The sequence below is a fragment of the Salmo trutta genome, chromosome 14 (assembly GCF_901001165.1).
Source record: "Salmo trutta chromosome 14, fSalTru1.1, whole genome shotgun sequence".
NCBI classification, from domain to species: domain Eukaryota; kingdom Metazoa; phylum Chordata; class Actinopteri; order Salmoniformes; family Salmonidae; genus Salmo; species Salmo trutta.
Window position 1 is genome coordinate 58,098,090 of NC_042970.1, and position 19,374 is coordinate 58,117,463.

The 19,374-nt window shown below is 45.1% G+C and overlaps 1 protein-coding gene across 4 annotated transcripts in view; it reads left to right on the forward strand.

The window, feature by feature from the left end:
• Positions 1-19,374, forward strand: part of LOC115208444 (equilibrative nucleoside transporter 1-like) — a 58,732-nt gene that overhangs the window by 7,333 nt on the left and 32,025 nt on the right. For 2 of the 4 annotated variants that reach the window (XM_029776503.1, XM_029776505.1), the window contains exons 2-5: positions 15,421-15,497; positions 15,919-16,000; positions 16,386-16,564; positions 17,506-17,645. In XM_029776503.1, the coding sequence (XP_029632363.1) occupies positions 15,472-15,497; positions 15,919-16,000; positions 16,386-16,564; positions 17,506-17,645 (427 nt within the window). In that variant the 5' untranslated portion in view covers positions 15,421-15,471. Of the gene's footprint in view, positions 1-8,660; positions 8,702-15,420; positions 15,498-15,918; positions 16,001-16,385; positions 16,565-17,505; positions 17,646-19,374 lie in introns of those variants that run through there. The other 2 variants (XM_029776504.1, XM_029776506.1) reach the window with 2 other exon arrangements.

Genomic DNA, 19,374 nt, shown 5'->3' on the forward strand with positions numbered 1-19,374 from the left:
CGTGACACTTTAGTTGTGATACAAACCTAATCATGGGCTAGGCTACATGAGGTGCGTGACTATGATTAGAAAAAGTCTCAAAAAAAGGTATGTGCTGTTTCTTGCCTTACTACACATGCTGGGCATCATTCCCACGTGATAATATTGTCACTCATTAGTCTATTCTTCATTTAGTCTTGTCTTTACATATGCTAAATAATATATGTGTGAAATTGGTTTCACGATCGTCGTTCAAGGAAGACCAAGGCGCAGCGCGTGTATCGTTCCACATTTTATTTAAACTGTGAAACTATGCAAGACATACAAATAAACTACTAAACAAAATAACAAACCGTGAAGAAGAGGTGCAACATACACTACCTCAAAATAATCTCCCACAAACCCAGGTGGAAAAAACTACTAAATATGATCCCCAATTAGAGACAACGATGACCTGGCTAACTAACAACGATGACCAACGATGACCTGAATAATTTTGATGACAGATTCAGACACCGATGAAAAAAGTTCAATACAGAGAAAAAAACAGAATCACTCAAAATGTATTTTTTAGAGACAACGATGGCCTCTAATTGGAGATCATCCCCAAAAAAACAACATAGAAAAACAGAAACTAGAACCAGACAACATAGAAAATATAAACTAGGCAAAACCCCCTGTCACTCCCTGACCTACTCTACCATAGAAAATAAAAGCTTTCTATGGTCAGGACGTGACAGTAACCCCCCCCAAAGGTGCGGACTCCGAACGCAAAATCTGAAAAAAAGGGAGGGTTAGGGTGGGTATCTAATGTCGGTGGCGGTTCTGGTGCGGGACGAAGAACCCTCTCATCCTGCTTATCCGCCAGCATAGGAGGCAGCTCCGGTTCGGGGCATAGCCCCCGCTTCGCCAGCTGATCCCTCCACTTTTGTGTCACCGGACCATGGATCATCGCCAGAGGCTCTGAACTGGTAACCCCCGCTGGAGACTCTGAACTGGTAACCCCCGCTGGAGACTCTGGACTGCATACCGCCGCTGGAGACTCTGGACTGCAGACCGCCACTGGAGACTCCGGACTGCAGACAGCCGCTGGAGACTCCGGACTGCCAATCATCTCAGGAGGCTCCAGACTAGGGGACGTCTCAGAAGGCTCCGGACTGGGGGCCGTCGCTGGAGGCTCCGGACTGGGGGCCGTCTCAGGAGGTTCCGGACTGGGGGCCGTCGCTGGAGGCTCCGGACTGGGGGCCGTCTCAGGAGGTTCCGGACTGTGGGCCGTCTCAGGAGGTTCCGGACTGTGGGCCGTCTCAGGAGGTTCTGGACTGTGGGCCGTCTCAGGAAGCTCTGGACTGGGAACTGTCGCCAGAAGCTCTGGACTGGGCACTGTCGCCGGAAGGTCTGGACTGGGAAATCTCGCCGGAAGCTCTGGACTGGGAACTGTCGCCGGAAGCTCTGGACTGGGAAGGCGCACTGGAGGCCTGATGCGTGGGGCTGGCACAGGTGGCGCCAGACTGGTAACACGCACCTCAGGGCGAGTGCGGAGAGCAGGAACAGGACACACCGGACTGGACAGGCGCACTGGAGGCCTGATGTATGGGGCTGGCACAGGTGGCGCCAGACTGGTAACACTCACCTCAGGGCAAGTGTGAGGAGCAGGCACAGGGCGTTCCAGGCTGGATAGACTCACTGGAGGCCGGGTGCGTGGGGCAGGTACAGGATATACTGGGCCATGGAGGCGCACCGGAGGTCTCGAGCGTAGAGCTGCCACAACCCGTCCTGGCTGGATGCTTACTTTCGCCCAGCAAATGCGGGGCGCTAGCACAGGACGCACTGGGCTGTGAATGCGCACTGGCGACACAGTGCGTGGAGCCGGCGTAGGATATCCTGGACTGAGGAGCCGTACTGGAGACCAGGAGCACTGAGCTGGCACCACCCTTCCTGGCTGAATGCTCACTCTAGCCCGGCAAATGCGGGGCGCTGGCAACGAGCACACCGGGCTGTGAATGCGCACTAAAGATACAGTGCGCTTCACCGCATAACACGGTGCCCGACTGGTCACATGCTCCCCACGGTAAGCACGGGGAGTTGGCTCAGGTCTGAACCCTGACTCTGCCAATCTCCCCGTGTGCCCCCCCCTAGAAGGCCAGCATCCCTGAGTTGCCTCTTCACTGTTGACATTGAGACTGGTGTTTTGCGGGTACTATTTAATGAAGCTGTCAGTTGAGGACTTGCAAGGCATCTGTTTCTCAAACTCGACACTCTAATGTACTTGTCCTTTTGCTCAGTTGTGCACCGGGCCTCCCACTCCTCTTTCTATTCTGGTTAGAGCCAGTTTGCTCTGTTCTGTGAAGGGAGTAGTACACAGCGTTGTACGAGTTCTTAATTTTCTTGGTAATTTCTCGCATGGAATAGCCTAAATTTCGCAGAACAAGAATAAACTGATGAGTTTCAGAAGAAAGTTATTTGTTTCTGGCCATTTTGAGCCTGTAATCGAACCCACAAATGTTGATGCTCCAGATACTGAACTAGTCTAAAGAAGGCCAGTTTTATTTCTTCTTTAATCAGAACAACAGTTTTCAGCTGTGCTAACATAATTGCAAAGGGTTTTCTAATGATCAGTTAGCTTTTTAAAATGATAAACTTGGATTAGCTAACACAACGTGTCATTGGACACAGGAGTGATGGTTGCTGATAATAGGCCTCTGTATGCCTTTTCTTTCAAAAAAAGGACATTTCTAAGTGACCCCAAACAAAAAATATATGTGGGATTGGAAATGATTACGTTGATGGAAGCCAAAATCTATATGCAATATTAAAGCTGATCTACCCCTTACATTTCTTTAATAAAGATACATAAAATAATAATAATAGTAAGAAGCATGGGCATGGACCACAACATAACGACAGACGTCTTCAGCAATGGAATAATAATATGGACAGACAAAGTAGGCCTACTAAATAACATCAAGTAGACAGACAAAAACAACCACATGGCCTCAGCAAAATCTACAGAAAATAAGTAGATTGAACAACAATGACTAGCTACTGATTCTGATTCATACATGATGTTTGGAGAAGGGGAGACTTGTGCTCTGAGACTGAGTGAGTGAGTGAGTGATTGAAACAGCTGCAGTGTGTCTATCTGGGGAAAGGAGAGCAGACAGAGCAGCTGGTTCTAATCCAATTGTTGCAGCAGGCTCAACAAATACTCCGCAAGTTTCTTTACAGACAGAAGAAGTAGCCAATAGTTTTTTGGAGCACACAGCGCTTCACACCGCTTGAGTGAGAGAGATATGTGCAGGCAGCTGAAAATAACTTTTTCCCGATCACGGATAATTACAAAAAATACTCCTGTCATAAACCTATTTGGAAAATGCTGAATATTATGATACTCGTTTTGTCCGAGTACTCAGAACACCCCTACCTAAAAATACATGATCTAAGTGATTGATAGTTGGTATTCAGCAGTCTTAAAAGTATACCTTATTTACTTTGAAGAACAATGTTTTTTTGATTTTGTCAGACAGCAATAGGCAGCAGCTCTATAGAGATGAAATGATGACTTGGAATAAAATAATAAAGTCATCCAATAAAACAAATATTTTTGTCATTATTTAGCATAGCAAAAAGCATATCAAGATCCCGATATGGACCTCAGTCAAGAGCATGTGCATTGTAAATCAGACCTACCAGCTCGATTCGGTCTTATGTAGCAAAATTTGAAATTGAGTTTTTTACATTGGATAAAAGTTGAGACTCGGATCTAGAAAATTGAAAATCATATACTACAGTTGAGGAACAATGGGAAATTAATTCTGCTCTGAAAGTTGATAAACTTGTAACCTCACTTTTTTGTTGTTGTACCTGTACCCCTTTTTTCTCCCCAATTTCGTGATATCCAATTGGTAGTTACAGTCTTGTCCCATCGCTGCAACTCCCCTACGGACTCGGGAGAGGCGAAGGTCAAGAGCCATGTTACCTCCGAAACACGACCCGTCAAGCCGCACTGCTTCTTGACACACTGCTCGCTTAACCCGGAAGCTAGCCGAACCATGGGTCGAAGGAAACACTGTACAGCTGGCGACCTGAAGTCAGCGTAAATGTGCCCCGCCACCACAAGAAGTCGCTAGAGCGTGATGGGACAATGACATCCCAGCCGGCCAAACCCTCCACTAACCTGGACGACGCTGGGCCAATTGTATGCCGTTTCATGAGTCTCCCGGTCGCGGCCGGCTGCGACATAGCCAGGGATCGAACCCGGATCTGTAGTGACGCTCGTGAGGCCCGTAACCTCCCTTTTGATAAAATGGCCCTTGAATGTTTTAGTAAACCTACTGGGGACGTCTTCTTTGTCTACACCCATTCAGCATCGTTCACACACTCTTAAGCCTTAGCCCCACCCATCTCTTTAAGGATTTACATGTGAGGCCATGTACTAAACAACCAAAGATTTCATAACTAAAGGCTGGTTTATACTACGGGTGTGTTTGTAAATTCAATCTGGAGTGCCAGAGTGCGCTCTGGGTGTTGGTAAACTCAGAGAGTTGTCAGATTGTCCATTCGTAAATTCAGAGCGTTTCGCTCTCTGAGCGTTGAGAGCGCACACTGGACGTATGACTGAGGATTCGGGTTGATCCAAGTGTTCAGACCTAACAACAGCAGTCAAGCACCCAAGCTAACTGGCTAACTTGCTAGCCACTTCCAGACACAAATGAGAGAACAGCTCACTCTGACCATTTTACTTGCCCTAGCAGAGCTGGTTAGGCTGTTTCCATGTTATCCAGAGCATTGGTGACTACTGTGCTGCTGGCAACAATTGAATTACTTTTTTTTGCCAACGTTTACTGACACCGGCCATACTCTACAGGTGTTGAGCGTTTGTAAATTGGTCAGTTATTCTGTGAATTTACCAGCTACGTCTATCAACAGCTGTTGCAGTGACATCATGAACATTGTATTGAAATGGTAACTTGCATAGTGGAGGCTTTTGTTTAGACATGTAGCTAGATAGCTAAACAATCGACCATAATTCCAACTCATAAAGTTACTACCCTGCATGAATCTGCATGTAACTAACAAACCAGGTTCAGTGTTTGCGAGCTAACATTAGGCTATAACTAGCAATGCAAATAGCTCTGAAATATGAATAATATTACTACACAGATCATACACGTAATGTTAGCTAGTGAGACAGCCAGCTAAAGTGAGCTAGCTAGCTAAAAGTATGTTTTAAATTGAAATAAAAATGACTTTCTGACAAAATTAGAAACATGTAATATCTGAAAATGTAGCTAGCTAGACTATCTTACCTGTATACATGGATGGACACTTCTCCTTCTCTGTCACGGATGCCATGGTTTGAAGATGTTTGAAGTTTGAAGATGTAATCTGGAGACGTGTTTTATTCAACAGCCTTCTGTGTTTTCTCTTTTCGACTCCCTCTGCATATTTGCAGTCAAACACCATCATTTTCCCCATCTCCTTCGCTATCATACTCTAATTCCACTGGACATTCCACTGATTTCAAAACTCGGTTCTCCAGAAAGTGGAGAGAAACACTTTTGCAGTTCTACTATGTGATATATAAAAAAATCTGTGTTAGAAAGGATTACCTACACATACTGACCAGCTCATGTTATAGACAGAAGCGTGCTACATGGCAGACCAATCCAAACTCATCTCTGGACATTATCTCAGTCAATCATGGCTAGCGGAAAGGTTCCTGTCTTTTTCCATGGCTAAACCAACTAGGCTCGTAACTTAACAATTGTATTCATATTTACAGATGGCATACAAGTTTGTAATTAAGGCACATGAAAGTTTACATGTTCCAGAAGGCATTTCTGCAAAAAAACGAATTTTTACATTGAAATGGCTCTCCTGTGAAGTAGTGACGTGCGACATATGCCTAGTTTCCTGAAACGAGTCACAAATATACTATGTAGGCCTACTGTCAGTTTTTTCTTTTTTAAATAAGTTGTCCACATAAGCTTATGTCTAATGAGTCAATATCCGGCCATGCCATCCATATATTATGTCCGGAGGGAATCCACAAATGATTTGTGCATGTAAGAAAAATAGGGATTTCACATTGTCAAATTATTCAGCATGTACTGAAAACTCAGAAATCCACCAGAAAATGTGCTTTAGCGTATCAAGATCTGGATATGGACCTCAGCCAAGAGAAGTTTCATGTCTTGAATGTGCTGAGAGGACTGTGGGTTAGAAGGATACGATTCTGAGAAACCGTTGTCGCCACACAATTGACTGTGACTTCATTGTGCCATTGCTAGATATGTTTATTTATTTACCTAGTTTTAACTGTTAGTTTGTTTTGCCAATATCTCATTTGTTGTCAGGTTAAGGTTTCTTTTATTTTCAAGTCCATATCAGGAAATGTGATATTCTGAGTAATATTATATATATCTAAAATACGCATCTGGATTCAGAATTTGTCAGCATATGGTGCATGTCCACAAAACTCAAAATATGCATTGGAAATGGTCTGTATTCTCTAGAACAGTGGTTCCCAAACTGTGGAGCGAGAGCCCCCCCCCCCAACTCAGTCCGGCTTTCATCTTACTCTTAAAAGTTGTAATAGTGGAATGCACAAGGTGCAATTTTCGAAATTGGGTAGTGCATCATCAGCTTTCGTCTTGTCATGTCAGTCATTGCATACCTTTAGAGAGCTATTCATAGAAATGTCCAGATCAACTAGCCCATGTGAGCTAACATTGTTTTGCTAGGTTTTTTAGCCCACATATTTTGTAGTAATTTTCGAGTCACTCAAATATAACATGAATGCACATTAAACATGACAAAATGTATAGAATTGCAAGAAAAATAGCTTTAAACAGCACAATTTGAGCTTTCTAACTGCAACATTTTATCTGCACCCCATGACAAAATGTGTAAAAATAGACGTGGCGCACAAGCGCTCAGGCAGTGGGATGTTCCCCAATGCTGCAAGGGGGGCCTGAGTGAAAATGTTTGGGAACCCCTGCTCCAGAATTTCAAAACTGTGTCATGTAAAGATATCTCCTGGTATAGACCATTTTTGCAAAGTGCTTCCTCCTTGTTATCCACACTCATTCTCTTCTCTCTCCCTCCTCTTTCACTCCCCTCTCTCTCACCCTCTCTGTCTCTCTCTCTCTCCCCTCTCTAACTCACTCTCCCCTTTCTCTCTCTCTCTCTCTCCCTCATCCCCCTCGATTCTCTCTACTTTCTTCTTTCCCTCCCTCGACCTCCTCATCTCCCTCTTTTCGACCTTATCTCTCTCCCCATCCCTCCTTCACCCTCTCTCTCCCTCACCGTCCCCTTCCCTCACTCTCCCCTTCTTTCTCCTCCCTCCCCATCCATTCTCTCTCCCTCCTTTCCCTGCCTCCCCCTCCTCTCATCTCTCTCTCTCCCACCTCTGTCTGTCTGTTGACTCTCTTCCCTCCGTCCTCTCTCTCCCCCTCCCTCCCTCCTTCACCCTCTACCCCTCCCTCTCTCCCCCTTCCTCACTCTCCCCTTCTTTCTCTCCCTCATCCCCCTTCATTTTCTCTCCCTCCTTCTTTCCCTCCCCTCCTCTCATCTCTCACCCTCCTTCTCTCTCCTCCCCCTCCATTCTCGCTGCCTCCTTTTTCCTTGCCTCCCCCTCCTCTCACTCTCACAGACAAACAGACACAGACAGACACAGACAAACAGACACAGGCAGACAGGCAGTTAGACAAGCAGACAGACAGACACAGCCAGGCAGAGAAACAGGCAAACAGTTAGGTAGGCTGGCAGACAGACAGTATTTATTTTCAGAATTCATTCAATAATTCATAACAAGGCTCTTAGTTTCTAGAACTGCAAGAACATTGTGTCCAATGGAGGTAAAAAATAATTTTGGGTCTATTGACTTCAAATTTCATATGCCAGGTCATGACAGTCCCCCTGGTTACAAATATGTACAATATGGGAAGATTAAACCTTTTTAACGCTATCCTATGACCCCAAATTAAGTCACTTCCTGTAATCAGACAGACAGACAGACAGACAGACACAGATAGGCAGGCAGTTAGGCAGACAACCAAACCGATACAGACAGGTGGGCCGACAGGCAGTTTGGCGATAACAGAGGATGGATCAATAACATTGTTGTTACTCCACAATACTAACATAAATTACAGAGTGAAAAGAAATAAGCTTTTTGCCCTGAATACAAATCATTTTGTTTGGGGCAAATCCAACGATACACATCCCTGAGTACCATTCTTCATAATTTCAATCATGGTGGTGACTGCATGATGTTATGGGTATGCTTGTCATCAGCAATAATAATTAGCCTAACATGACAGTAGCCTAAATTATTCTTCAAAATAACCCCACTATCTTCAGCTGGAGCTCAAGCTTAGTGGTTCTCATTTGAACCCTCAATCATATTTTGTAAAGAAGATTGACAGTGTGTTTTTGCACAATATCTTAATTCAATTGGGTCTAAATACTGTAGGACATATCTGCTGACATATCTGGTAGCCTAAGTTTAAACTGATAAAATTTCCTAGATGACAAAGAACAGGCCTTTGCATACAAATGTACATTTACATTTTGGTAATTTAGCAGACGATCTTATTCTGACTTGTTGTTTATTGACTACAGCTCAGCGTTCAACACCATAGTGCTGACCCTGGGACTAAACACCTCCATCTGCAACTGGATCCTGGACTTCCTGACGGGCCGCCCCCAGGTGGTAAGGGTAGGTTTGTTAAGTCAAACGACACCGCTGGTCCTGCTCACGTTGCCCTACCCTATGCTTTGACCTCTTTCTCCCCTCTCTCTCCAGATGAATCTTGCGACTTGTGATGGCCGGCCGCCCAACAACCTGCCCGCTTGACCCTATCCCCTCCTCTTTTCTCCAGACCATTTCCGGAGACCTTCTCCCCTACCTCACCTCGCTCATCAACTCATCCTTGACCGCTGGCTACGTCCCTTCCGTCTTCAAGAGAGCAAGAGTTGCACCCCTTCTCAAAAAACCTACACTCGATCCCTCCGATGTCTACAACTACAGACCAGTATCCCTTCTTTCTTTTCTCTCCAAAACTCTTGAGCGTGCCGTCCTTGGCCAGCTGTCTTGCTATCTCTCTCAGAATGACCTTCTTGATCCAAATCAGTCAGGTTTCAAGACTGGCCATTCAACTGAGACCGCTCTTCTCTGTGTCACGGAGGCTCTCCGCACTGCTAAAGCTAACTCTCTCTCCTTTGCTCTCATCCTTCTAGACCTATCTGCTGCATTTGATACTGTGAACCATCAGATCCTCCTTTCCACCCTCTCCGAGTTGGGCATCTCCGGCAAGGCTCACTCTTGGATTGCATCCTACCTGACAGGTCGCTCCAACCAGGTGGCGTGGCGAGAATGTGTCACGGAGGCTCTCCGCACTGCTAAAGCTAACTCTCTCTCCTTTGCTCTCATCCTTCTAGACCTATCTGCTGCATTTGATACTGTGAACCATCAGATCCTCCTTTCCACCCTCTCCGAGTTGGGCATCTCCGGCAAGGCTCACTCTTGGATTGCATCCTACCTGACAGGTCGCTCCAACCAGGTGGCGTGGCGAGAATCCATCTCCGCACCACGTGCTCTCACCACTGGTGTCCCCCAGGGCTCAGTTCTAGGCCCTCTCCTATTCTCGCTATACACCAAGTCACTTAGCTCTGTCATATCCTCACATGGTCTCTCCTATCATTGCTATGGAGACGACACACAATTAATCTTCTCCTTTCCCCCTTCTGATAACCAGGTGGCGAATCGCATCTCTGCATGTCTGGCAGACATATCAGTGTGGATGACGGATCATCACCTCAAGCTGAACCTCGGCAAGACGGAGCTGCTCTTCCTCCCGGGGAAGGACTGCCCGTTCCATGATCTCGCCATCACGGTTGACAACTCCATTGTGTCCTCCTCCCAGAGTGCTAAGAGCCTTGGCGTGACCCTGGACAACCCTGTCGTTCTCAGCTAACATCAAGGCGGTGACCCGATCCTGTAGGTTCATGCTCTACAACATTCGCAGAGTACGACCCTGCCTTACACAGAAAGCGGCGCAGGTCCTAATCCAGGTAATTGTCATTTCCCGTCTGGATTACTGCAACTTGCTGCTGGCGGGGCTCCCTGTCTGTGCCATTAAACCCTTACAACTCATCCAGAACGCCGCAGCCCGTCTGGTGTTCAACCTTCCCAAGTTCTCGCACGTCACCCCGCTCCTCCGCACACTCCACTGGCTTCCAGTTGAAGCTCGCATCTGCTACAAGACCATGGTGCTTGCCTACGGAGCTGTGAGGGGAACGGCACCTCTGTACCTTCAGGCTCTGATCAGTCCCTCCTCCCAAAGAAGGGCACTGCGTTCATCCACCTCTGGCCTGCTTGCCTCCCTACCTCTGCGGAAGCACAGTTCCCGCTCAGCCCAGTCAAAACTATTCGCTGCTCTGGCACCCCAATGGTGGAACAAGCTCCCTCACGACGCCAGGACAGCGGAGTCAATCACCACCTTCCGGAGACAGCTGAAACCCCACCTCTTTAAGGAATACCTGGGATAGGATAAAGTAATCCTATCCCTCCCACCCCCAAAAAAGATATAGATGTACTATTGTAAAGTGGTTGTTCCACTGGATATCATAAGGTGAATGCACCAACTTGTAAGTCGCTCTGGATAAGAGCGTCTGCTAAATGACGTAAATGTAAATGTAGGTAACAACACAACTGCCACACTGATCCTGAAAACACCTGGGCCCCTCATGGGTGCGTGCTTAGTCCCCTCCTGTACTCCCTGTTTCCCCATGACAGGGTAGCCAAGCACGACTCCAACACCATCATTAAGTTTGCAGACGACACAACAGTAGTAGGCCTGTTCACCGACGACAATGAAATAGCCTATAGGGAGGAGGTCAGAGACCAAAACTGGCCAATGCTGAGAACGCAATAGCACCTATGTTGTTAAAGATTAGGCTACTTAAATTATATAAAAGATTAGGCCCTTTATTAAATATTAGGCCAACCTTTTTTTGTATTAGTCTTTGAATAGGCAAGATCAACCACAATTGCTCATCACTTAAGATTCTCTAAGAGTTAGCCTAGCCATGATCTGGCTACTATTCATCTCAGTTTGGATTAAAAAAGATTAGGAGGGCCTCCCTCATGATTTTAGGTTTTCTTTCAAAAAAGCTCTACTTGCTTTCACAAAAACTTGTACTGCATGTACCTTTTATTCAATAGGGCAAATGTTATTTTGCTTGGGTGAGGCATTCGTCCATCGTTGAGCTTACACATTTTGATATTTCACAAGGACTGCCACCTGTCTTTGCAACGCAACCCCTCATACCTATTTCTTTCTGATATCACATGGGATCTTATCCAGAGTTAAATTCCTTAATGTAGGCCTAACTCCTAGCTTAACCTCACACAGCTTTCACTCAACTCAAACCTGCCAGCAACATCATTCCATGCTGTTGCGTCAGACATGACTACTCCTACTGACTTGAGATAGTTGTATATGTTTGATTTGGAGCTAAGGTCTGTGTAAATACAACTGCGACAGGAAAATGTATGTAGAATTATGCAACATTGATGCCTTGCAGGTCATGGTACAGTGTACTGTGTGCTGTAGACCAACAATGCATTCGGATTTTAGTGCACAGTTCATGTGTTTTTAAGAGAGAGCTTTCCTGATTTTGCACAGTGTAGACAAGGCTATACGTAGGCTATTGGTTGACCAAATGATAGTGGACTCTATACTCCTTTGCTTGCCGTGTAATGTTTAGAGGCTTGGAGGGTAGGGTTATTGCGTTTATACACCTAAACTATTTGTTTAGATTTTTACATCTGCATCCTGTCTGACTGATCAATATAGCCTAGCCTACTACATGCACAGTACTTTTGCGCAACACATAATTGTCTTGATACATGTGTAGCACGGCATATGTGAGTGCTCTACTGCTGACGCTCAAGTCCCGTAGGTGCAGGGAGTAGAGCACTTGCCTCTGCACCACAGGATCATATAGGATTGAGCCCCCTTTAGCTGCTCTAACTCTCTCTACACAGACAGCATTCTACTCAAATTCTACTTACATGTTAATCTGATCATCACTTGACCTGCATCACTCAGACATGCCAGGGTCCTGAATGATGATGTGTATTGAAGGCAAATTGTCTATTCTCCCAGGGGGGTTTAGGGGTGATAATAAGGTAAGACAAGCCTAAACCCAGTCTACAATGTAGGCTAAAACAATCTGTCACGACTTCCGCCGAAGTCGGTCCCTCTCCTTGTTCGGGCGGCGTTCTGCGGTCGATATCACCAGCCTTCTAGCCATCGCCCGATCCACTTTTCATTTTCCATTTGGTTTGTCTTTGTTTTACACACCTGGTTTCAATTCCCCAATTACATGTTCATTATTAAACCCTCTGTTTTCCCCATGGTTTTTGTGCGTGTTTGTTTTATTTATTTCAGTCCTTTTGTGTGGGCTTGGTATTACTTAATGTATTTGGTAATTTTGAGTAAGGTTACTTTTATTACTCATCTCTGCTGTCCTGCACCTGACTCCTCTGCACCAGCTAGACCCAGACTATTACAGAAACACGCACCTCTAAATGGAGTCAGCAGGAGCAGACAACCCCCCTTATGCAGTCGAGGAATGCGTCCAGCAGCATGCGACCATGTTGCAACATCTCGGCACCGCCATGGATCGCGTGCTGCAGACGATGGACCGATGGGAGAGAGGAGGAGACAGCCACCACCCCTCCTTCACCCGGTCCTAGTGGGATTCGGCTCACGCTCCCGAGGGAGTATGATGGGACAGCTGCCAGATGCCAGGCGTTCCTACTCCAGCTGGAACTCTACCTGGCGACCGTCCACCCAGCTCCTTCGGGATGTGAGAGCGTGTCCGCCCTCGTCTCCTGTCTCTCAGGGAAAGCCCTGGAGTGGGCCAACGCCGTATGGGGGGAAGGAGAAGCAATGTTGTACCATTACGCGGAGTTCACCCATCGCTTTCGGGCAGTTTTTGACCACCCGCCTGAGGGCGGCGGGTGAACGTCTGTTCCACTTGAGGCAGGGGACGAGGAGCGCACAGGAGTTCGCCTTGGACTTCCGGACCCTGGCCGCCAGCGCGGGATGGAAGGACAGGGCCCTGATCGATCACTACCGGTGCAGTCTGCGCAAGGACGTCCATCGGGAGTTGGCCTGCAGGGATACCACTCTGACGTTTGACCAGCTGGTGGACCTGTCCATCCGGCTGGATAACCTGCTGGCTACCCACGGACATCTGGATCAGGGCCTGTCAGTTCCATCCCCCAGCACCACCGCTCCGATGCCCATGGAGCTGGGAGGTGCAGCATGTATTGCAACCGGAGGAGGGGCCGTTCCCTGTACCATCTGTGGCCACAGAGGTGCTGGGGAGGTTCCTCTGGAAGTCGAGACAGCAGGCAGGGCACTCTCGTGTCACCCCAGGTAAGTCTGCACCAGGCTCACTCAGAGCCCCCTGTTGCTCACATGTTTTTGTTTATACATTTTCCTGAGTTTTCCCCGCATTCCCAGCATAAGGCGCTCGTAGATTCAGGCGCAGCTGGGAATTTTATTGACAGAGCATTTGCCCATAGTTTAGAGATCCTTATTCTTCCTGTGGACATGCCCTTCCCTGTGCACGCCCTTGATAGTCGACCATTAGGGTCAGGGCTAATTAGGGAGGCCACCGCTCCACTGGGCATGGTGATGCAGGAGGGTCACAAGGAGAGAATTCGTTTTTTCCTTATTGATTCTCCTGCGTTTCCAGTGGTGCTGGGCCTACTCTGGTTGGCCTGTCATGACCCCACTATTTCGTGGCAACAGAGGGCTCCCAAGGGGTGGTCACAAAAGTGCTCGGGGAGGTGTTTGGGGTTTTTGCTGTTTGGGGTTTTAGCCTGGGTTTCTGTACAGCACTTTGAGATATCAACTGATGTAAGAAGGGCTATATAAATAAATTTGATTTGATTTGATACTGTCACGACTTCCGCCGAAGTCGGTCCCTCTCCTTGTTCGGGCGGCGTTCAGCGGTCAACGTTTCATTTTCCATTTGTTTTGACTGTGTTTTAGACACCTGATTTCAATTCCCCAATTACATGTTAATTATTTAACCCTCTGTTTCCCCATGGTTTTTGTGCGTGTTTGTTTTATGTATTTCGGTCCTTTTGTGTGGGCTTGGTATTACTTAAAGTTACTTTTATTACTCATCTCTGCTGTCCTGCGTCTGACTCCTCTGCACCAGCTACACCGAGACCATTACACAATCAGTTTAGTGAGTTGATGAGTTGCATTGTGCTTTTGTTGCATTTGCTAACCAGAGGAACACAAGACCTAGGCTAAATTTGAGAAAAGGAGACGGTTTTTAAAGAAAAAAGGTCTGTGAACATGCATGCATGAGAGAGGGAGGGACAGAGAGAGCTACACCCAGACCATTACAGGACAGAGGGAGGGACAGAGAGAGAGAGGGAGGGACAGAGAGAGAGCGATAGAGAGAGACAGGGAGGTGTGGTTCTCATTGATTTCACCCCAGAGACACAGGGCAATGAAAAAGGTGAAGGAAGGAAGTTATTGATAAGGTTGGATTGCACATTGTTAGAATGAACACAGTAGGCTACCTTGTGAGATGCTATAGCCTACAGATCCCAATTGAAAATGTAATGAGGCCCATACAGCAGATAGAGAAAAATAATGTAGCTTATTCATTTTAAGTTGTTATTCTTTTGATACATCACAGCTCTCTTCCCCGTAGTGTGGGGAATATGGAAAAGCGTGTCGGGAGGCTGTGGGGCAGAGTAGACATTAAGATAGCTCCAGTTAGTCACTATAAGGCGCTGAAACGCACACATAGTTGCGCTGGGAGGAGTGAAGGCTTCCCAGATTTTGGGAGGAGTCAACATCTGAGTTCTTAGAATGTCCATTAGCCTACCTCTCAATTTAAAAAAATAAGAAGATCTTGACAACTGTCTAGGAAATGGGTAGTTGATGATACTGAGTCTGTTGCTGTAACTTTTTTATCATTATCACATTGCATGATGCTCTCTCTGTCTAATGCCTCGATGTTTGGTAATATTAAGAATATCAATCTTACATTGTACAGGAGCAAAAAAAACTGTAGCCTAGGCTATTAGTCAGTATGCTACTGAATTGCATCCAAAGAGTCAGCAGATCTTCATTTCAGGCATTCAATTGAAGTTTCAGCACTGTGGAAATGTAGTCTAACCCTAGTTTTCAGATCTCATAGCCCCATATTCATTAAAATATTATTTTTTATTCCACTAACCCAGTGTAAGTTCCTAAAACCCTCTTTGTCTTTTTTCTCTAACGTAGTTGATAAAATAACAGGCAATAATATGAGTTTGTTTTCTTGTAATTCCTTGACATGACTAAAGGGAAAAAACATGAAATGTGTTTCAATCCAACCCATTTCTTTCAGGTTTGGTGCTGAAGTGTGGAAAAGGGTGATAGTAATCATTCAAGATAAATAATGTCCGTCCACGAGCCAAAAGACAAGTGAGTAGCAGCCTCCTTTATGTGTTCAATGTGTTTGGTGACATTTTCACAATGCGCCCTCAGATACAGTATCAAGTTTCTGTAACACACTTGGTTACTTCTTTGCACCAAATGATAATGTAACCTCTATGTTAGCCTTTGGATTGGAAGTGTGTTACGAGTTCCCCTAAGGGAGTTAACTCTTTAGGGACTGTGGTTAGCGTGCTCACCTTGAGGTCAGTCAGACGTCCAGGGTTCCCCCAGTGGTTTCACATAGTCCCGCAGAAATTACTAATTGAATCCCCCACATTTTGTATCATAACATTCAAGTAATTACCATTCTACCTTTATAATTTCTGTGGGCCTACATAATATGGCTTGTTTTTGTCAAATTACAAATAAAGTCTGTAACCCTAGTTTCCTCTCCTCTGTCATCCAACAGAAACAATGGCGTATGGCTGATCTTTTTCATGCTGGGCTTAGGAACTCTCCTGCCATGGAACTTCTTTATGACAGCCACCATGGTAGAGCACACAATATTGTTTTATCATCTACTTTAAGAGTGTGAATAATTAAAGAATACATTTCAATGATACAATGCCTGTATCCATTTCTAAATGTCTCAAGTCTTACTTTTCAGATCTTCTTGATAGCCAATGATAATTAACAAAAATACTGATAACCCCTAATCTACTCATTATAATAATTAATGATGGTTTTAAATTAAATAGCATTTTATAGCATGCTCAAAGTGCTTTAGATAATAGAATATTTTATACATTATTGTATTTCATCCACTAAAAATGGATAGCACCCACAAAGGAGATGCATGGCAGACATGTTGCGCCAGAACTATCACCACACATCAGCAATTAACAAAAATTAAGTGGCTGTCCTCTTTCTCTACAGTATTTTACCAGCCGTCTCAGAGACCCCTCCCAAATGGGCACCAACCTGTCAGGCAATGGGACTGGGGGAGAAGGGGACAACCGTAGCCTTTTGGAAGCCAAGTTCAATAACGTAATGACACTTTGTGCCATGGTGCCTTTACTGGCCTTCACCTGTCTCAACTCAGTCCTGCATCAAAGGTTTGTCCACCACCCCACCCACATATTTCCTAATGCATTAAAGTCCTACTCCAAAAGTTACATCTTGAAGACACACTACAGCTATCTTTTAACTTTTCCTGTTGAAAAACAATATACCAAGTATAAATGCAGTCATGTACACACACAAGGGCAAGATGGGTCCCGTTATGTCTGGCGAAAACCAAACACTGCATTCCACAGTAAGAACCTCATACCAACAGTCAAGCATGGTGGTGGTAGTGTGATGGTGTGGGGTTGCTTTGCAGCCTCAGGACCTGGAAGACTTGCCTTAATAGAAGGAACCATGAATTCTGCTCTGTATCAGAGAATTCTACAGGAGAATGTCAGGCCATCCGTCTGTGAGCTGAAGCTAAAGCGTAGTTTCGGTCGTGCAGCAAGACAATTATCCAAAACACACAATCAAGTCTATGTGAAAATTGCTAAAAAGCATCAAATGTGAAGTTTTGGCCCTCTCATTGGCTAGAATGGTCCCACCTGATCTCTCCTCCTCCCGCCTGCCTTCCATCTTTGAGGACATATATTTCCATTATTAGAGCAGTCACTAGAAGTATCTTGCAAATATAATAGACAATCTTTGACTGGAGTAGGACTTTAATCTTTTGCTGGACTTCTAATATGATCATGTGTGCATGTATTGAGCAGGCATGTTTAGATTTCCTTTGGGGTTCAACTTAGACGATTGTGCCCTTTTTACACTATCGTGCCGACCCAAGCTGCACTGTACTAGAGCAGATATTTTCTTTTCACATTGTCCTTTCTAGCACGGTTCCAGCAACTACAGTGGATGCGTAGCCAGGCCATTGCATTTCAGCTTGGCCCACCTCTGCTCTGTAGTGTGAAAAGTGTACTAGGCAGGAGAAACACTTGTAATAAGCTTAAGATTGACCTTAAATATTTCACTCCAACTCTCTAACTCACAGGATTCCTCAGAAGTTTCGGATCATGGGCAGCCTGGCAGTGATTTTGGTGGTGTTTCTTCTGACAGCCATTTTGGTTAAAATAGAGATGGCACCCCTCCCCTTTTTCACGTTGACCATGATCAAGATTGTCATCATAAACTGTGAGTTTTTCCAGCCTTTCTAGTGTCCCTTTTTTGCCTCCTTCCTCCCCCTTTTTAACGTGTCAAATCTTTTCCCCTTCAATCCTCTGAGTTGTCCTGAAAGTAGAACTAGGCCTCAGCACCCTCACCCTCATACTACAGTATGTCTTTATTTAAGACTTTACATGTTGGTCATTAGCAGACGCTCTTATCCAGGGTGACTTACAGTCAGTGCATTCAACTAAGGTAGATAGAACAACCACATATCACAGTCATTGCAAATAATAACATTCCTCAATAAAGCATCTATCAGTAAAATCAGTGCTAGTAAGATAAGACAAGTGTTAGTGCAAGAATGACAAGTACAACAGTAAGGTATTCGTTTTTGGGGGGAATTCACAACGCAGGTGGTTGTGGAAAATGGGCTCGTGGTAATGTCTGGAGTGGAATAGGTGGGATGTGTCGTGGAATATTCTAATCAAGTGAGAGAGACTTTGTCATTTATTCAAACAATCATATTTATTCAATATCGATTAATTATTGCAATAGTGAGCTTGGTCGACCTCACACCCTTGAGTGTTGGACCGAGTAACCTAACCTTTACACAAATGCAGAATACTATATATAGCTGACACTAAAAATGCTTAGTCATGATTGGATCCACACATCCCATGCAGATTGGGGCATCATAAGCCACTCTGGGTTCATCCTGTCATTATCTGCACGTGGGTTGTTGTCTTAACCCCACCCTGATTTAGTTTCCCAGATGCAAGAATGATTTTGAGACAATGAGGGATTGTTCTACTTCTAAGCTATCTCTAGTAAAACACATTCTTGTCTATGTAATGCAGTCTTTAACTAATTTGTCAGCTCAAGCCATCTCTGGTGACCATACGCCCAGATTAGCGGAGTGGAGACCATAAAAACACAGAGACTAGTAGAACAGAAATGTCTTACTATTAGTTAAATATTAATTGTTAACCATTAATATCAAATAAATCAGGTAAATACATAATTTTTCCTCACAGATGTCATCAAACACATGTTTGATGCCATTCCATTTACGCCGTAGCAGCCATTATTATAAGCCATCCTCCCCACAGCAGCCTCCACTCCACCTCCAACTAGCAGGATAACTATAACTGAGTTTAGCTTTATTTCAGTATACAGTATATGGCAGCTAAAAGCTGAACTGCGTGTACAGGCAGTTCAAGAAAAATAAATCAGGCTAATTATGAAAATAAAGAGGTCTGAAGAGATCATGGACCAGAGAGTTGTTTGGATGTATGAGCGAAGGAAGCATCGATGGTCTGAGTGGTGGAAGCATCTCGATCACAGCTGGTCGGAGTCAGAGACAGACAGGTCAGTAGCTTCAGCTGCGCACCTTGTCATGCTCCTTTGTAGACATTTAGCTGGCTAGTCTTGCACTACCACTTGTGTAGCACTCACTTGGGTAATGCCACTGCTGCTATTAGGATGCATACATATGTTCAATCTTAATTTGACCCCTTTCGTCACAGGAGGATTTTTAATTATGGAATATGTCAAATCGCCACCATGAGGCAGCTGGAAGCGGTGTTTGTAGGATATACAGTAAAATAACTTGGGACTGCAGGTCCACTGGGCGTTAGTTCAAGTAACCTATCTGGGCTACGTGCAGGCTACAGTGCGCCCTTGTAAATTCTTATGGATTATAATAAATTGATAATTTTGTAGATGTATTTTTCGATTGGGAAAATATTTTTATATA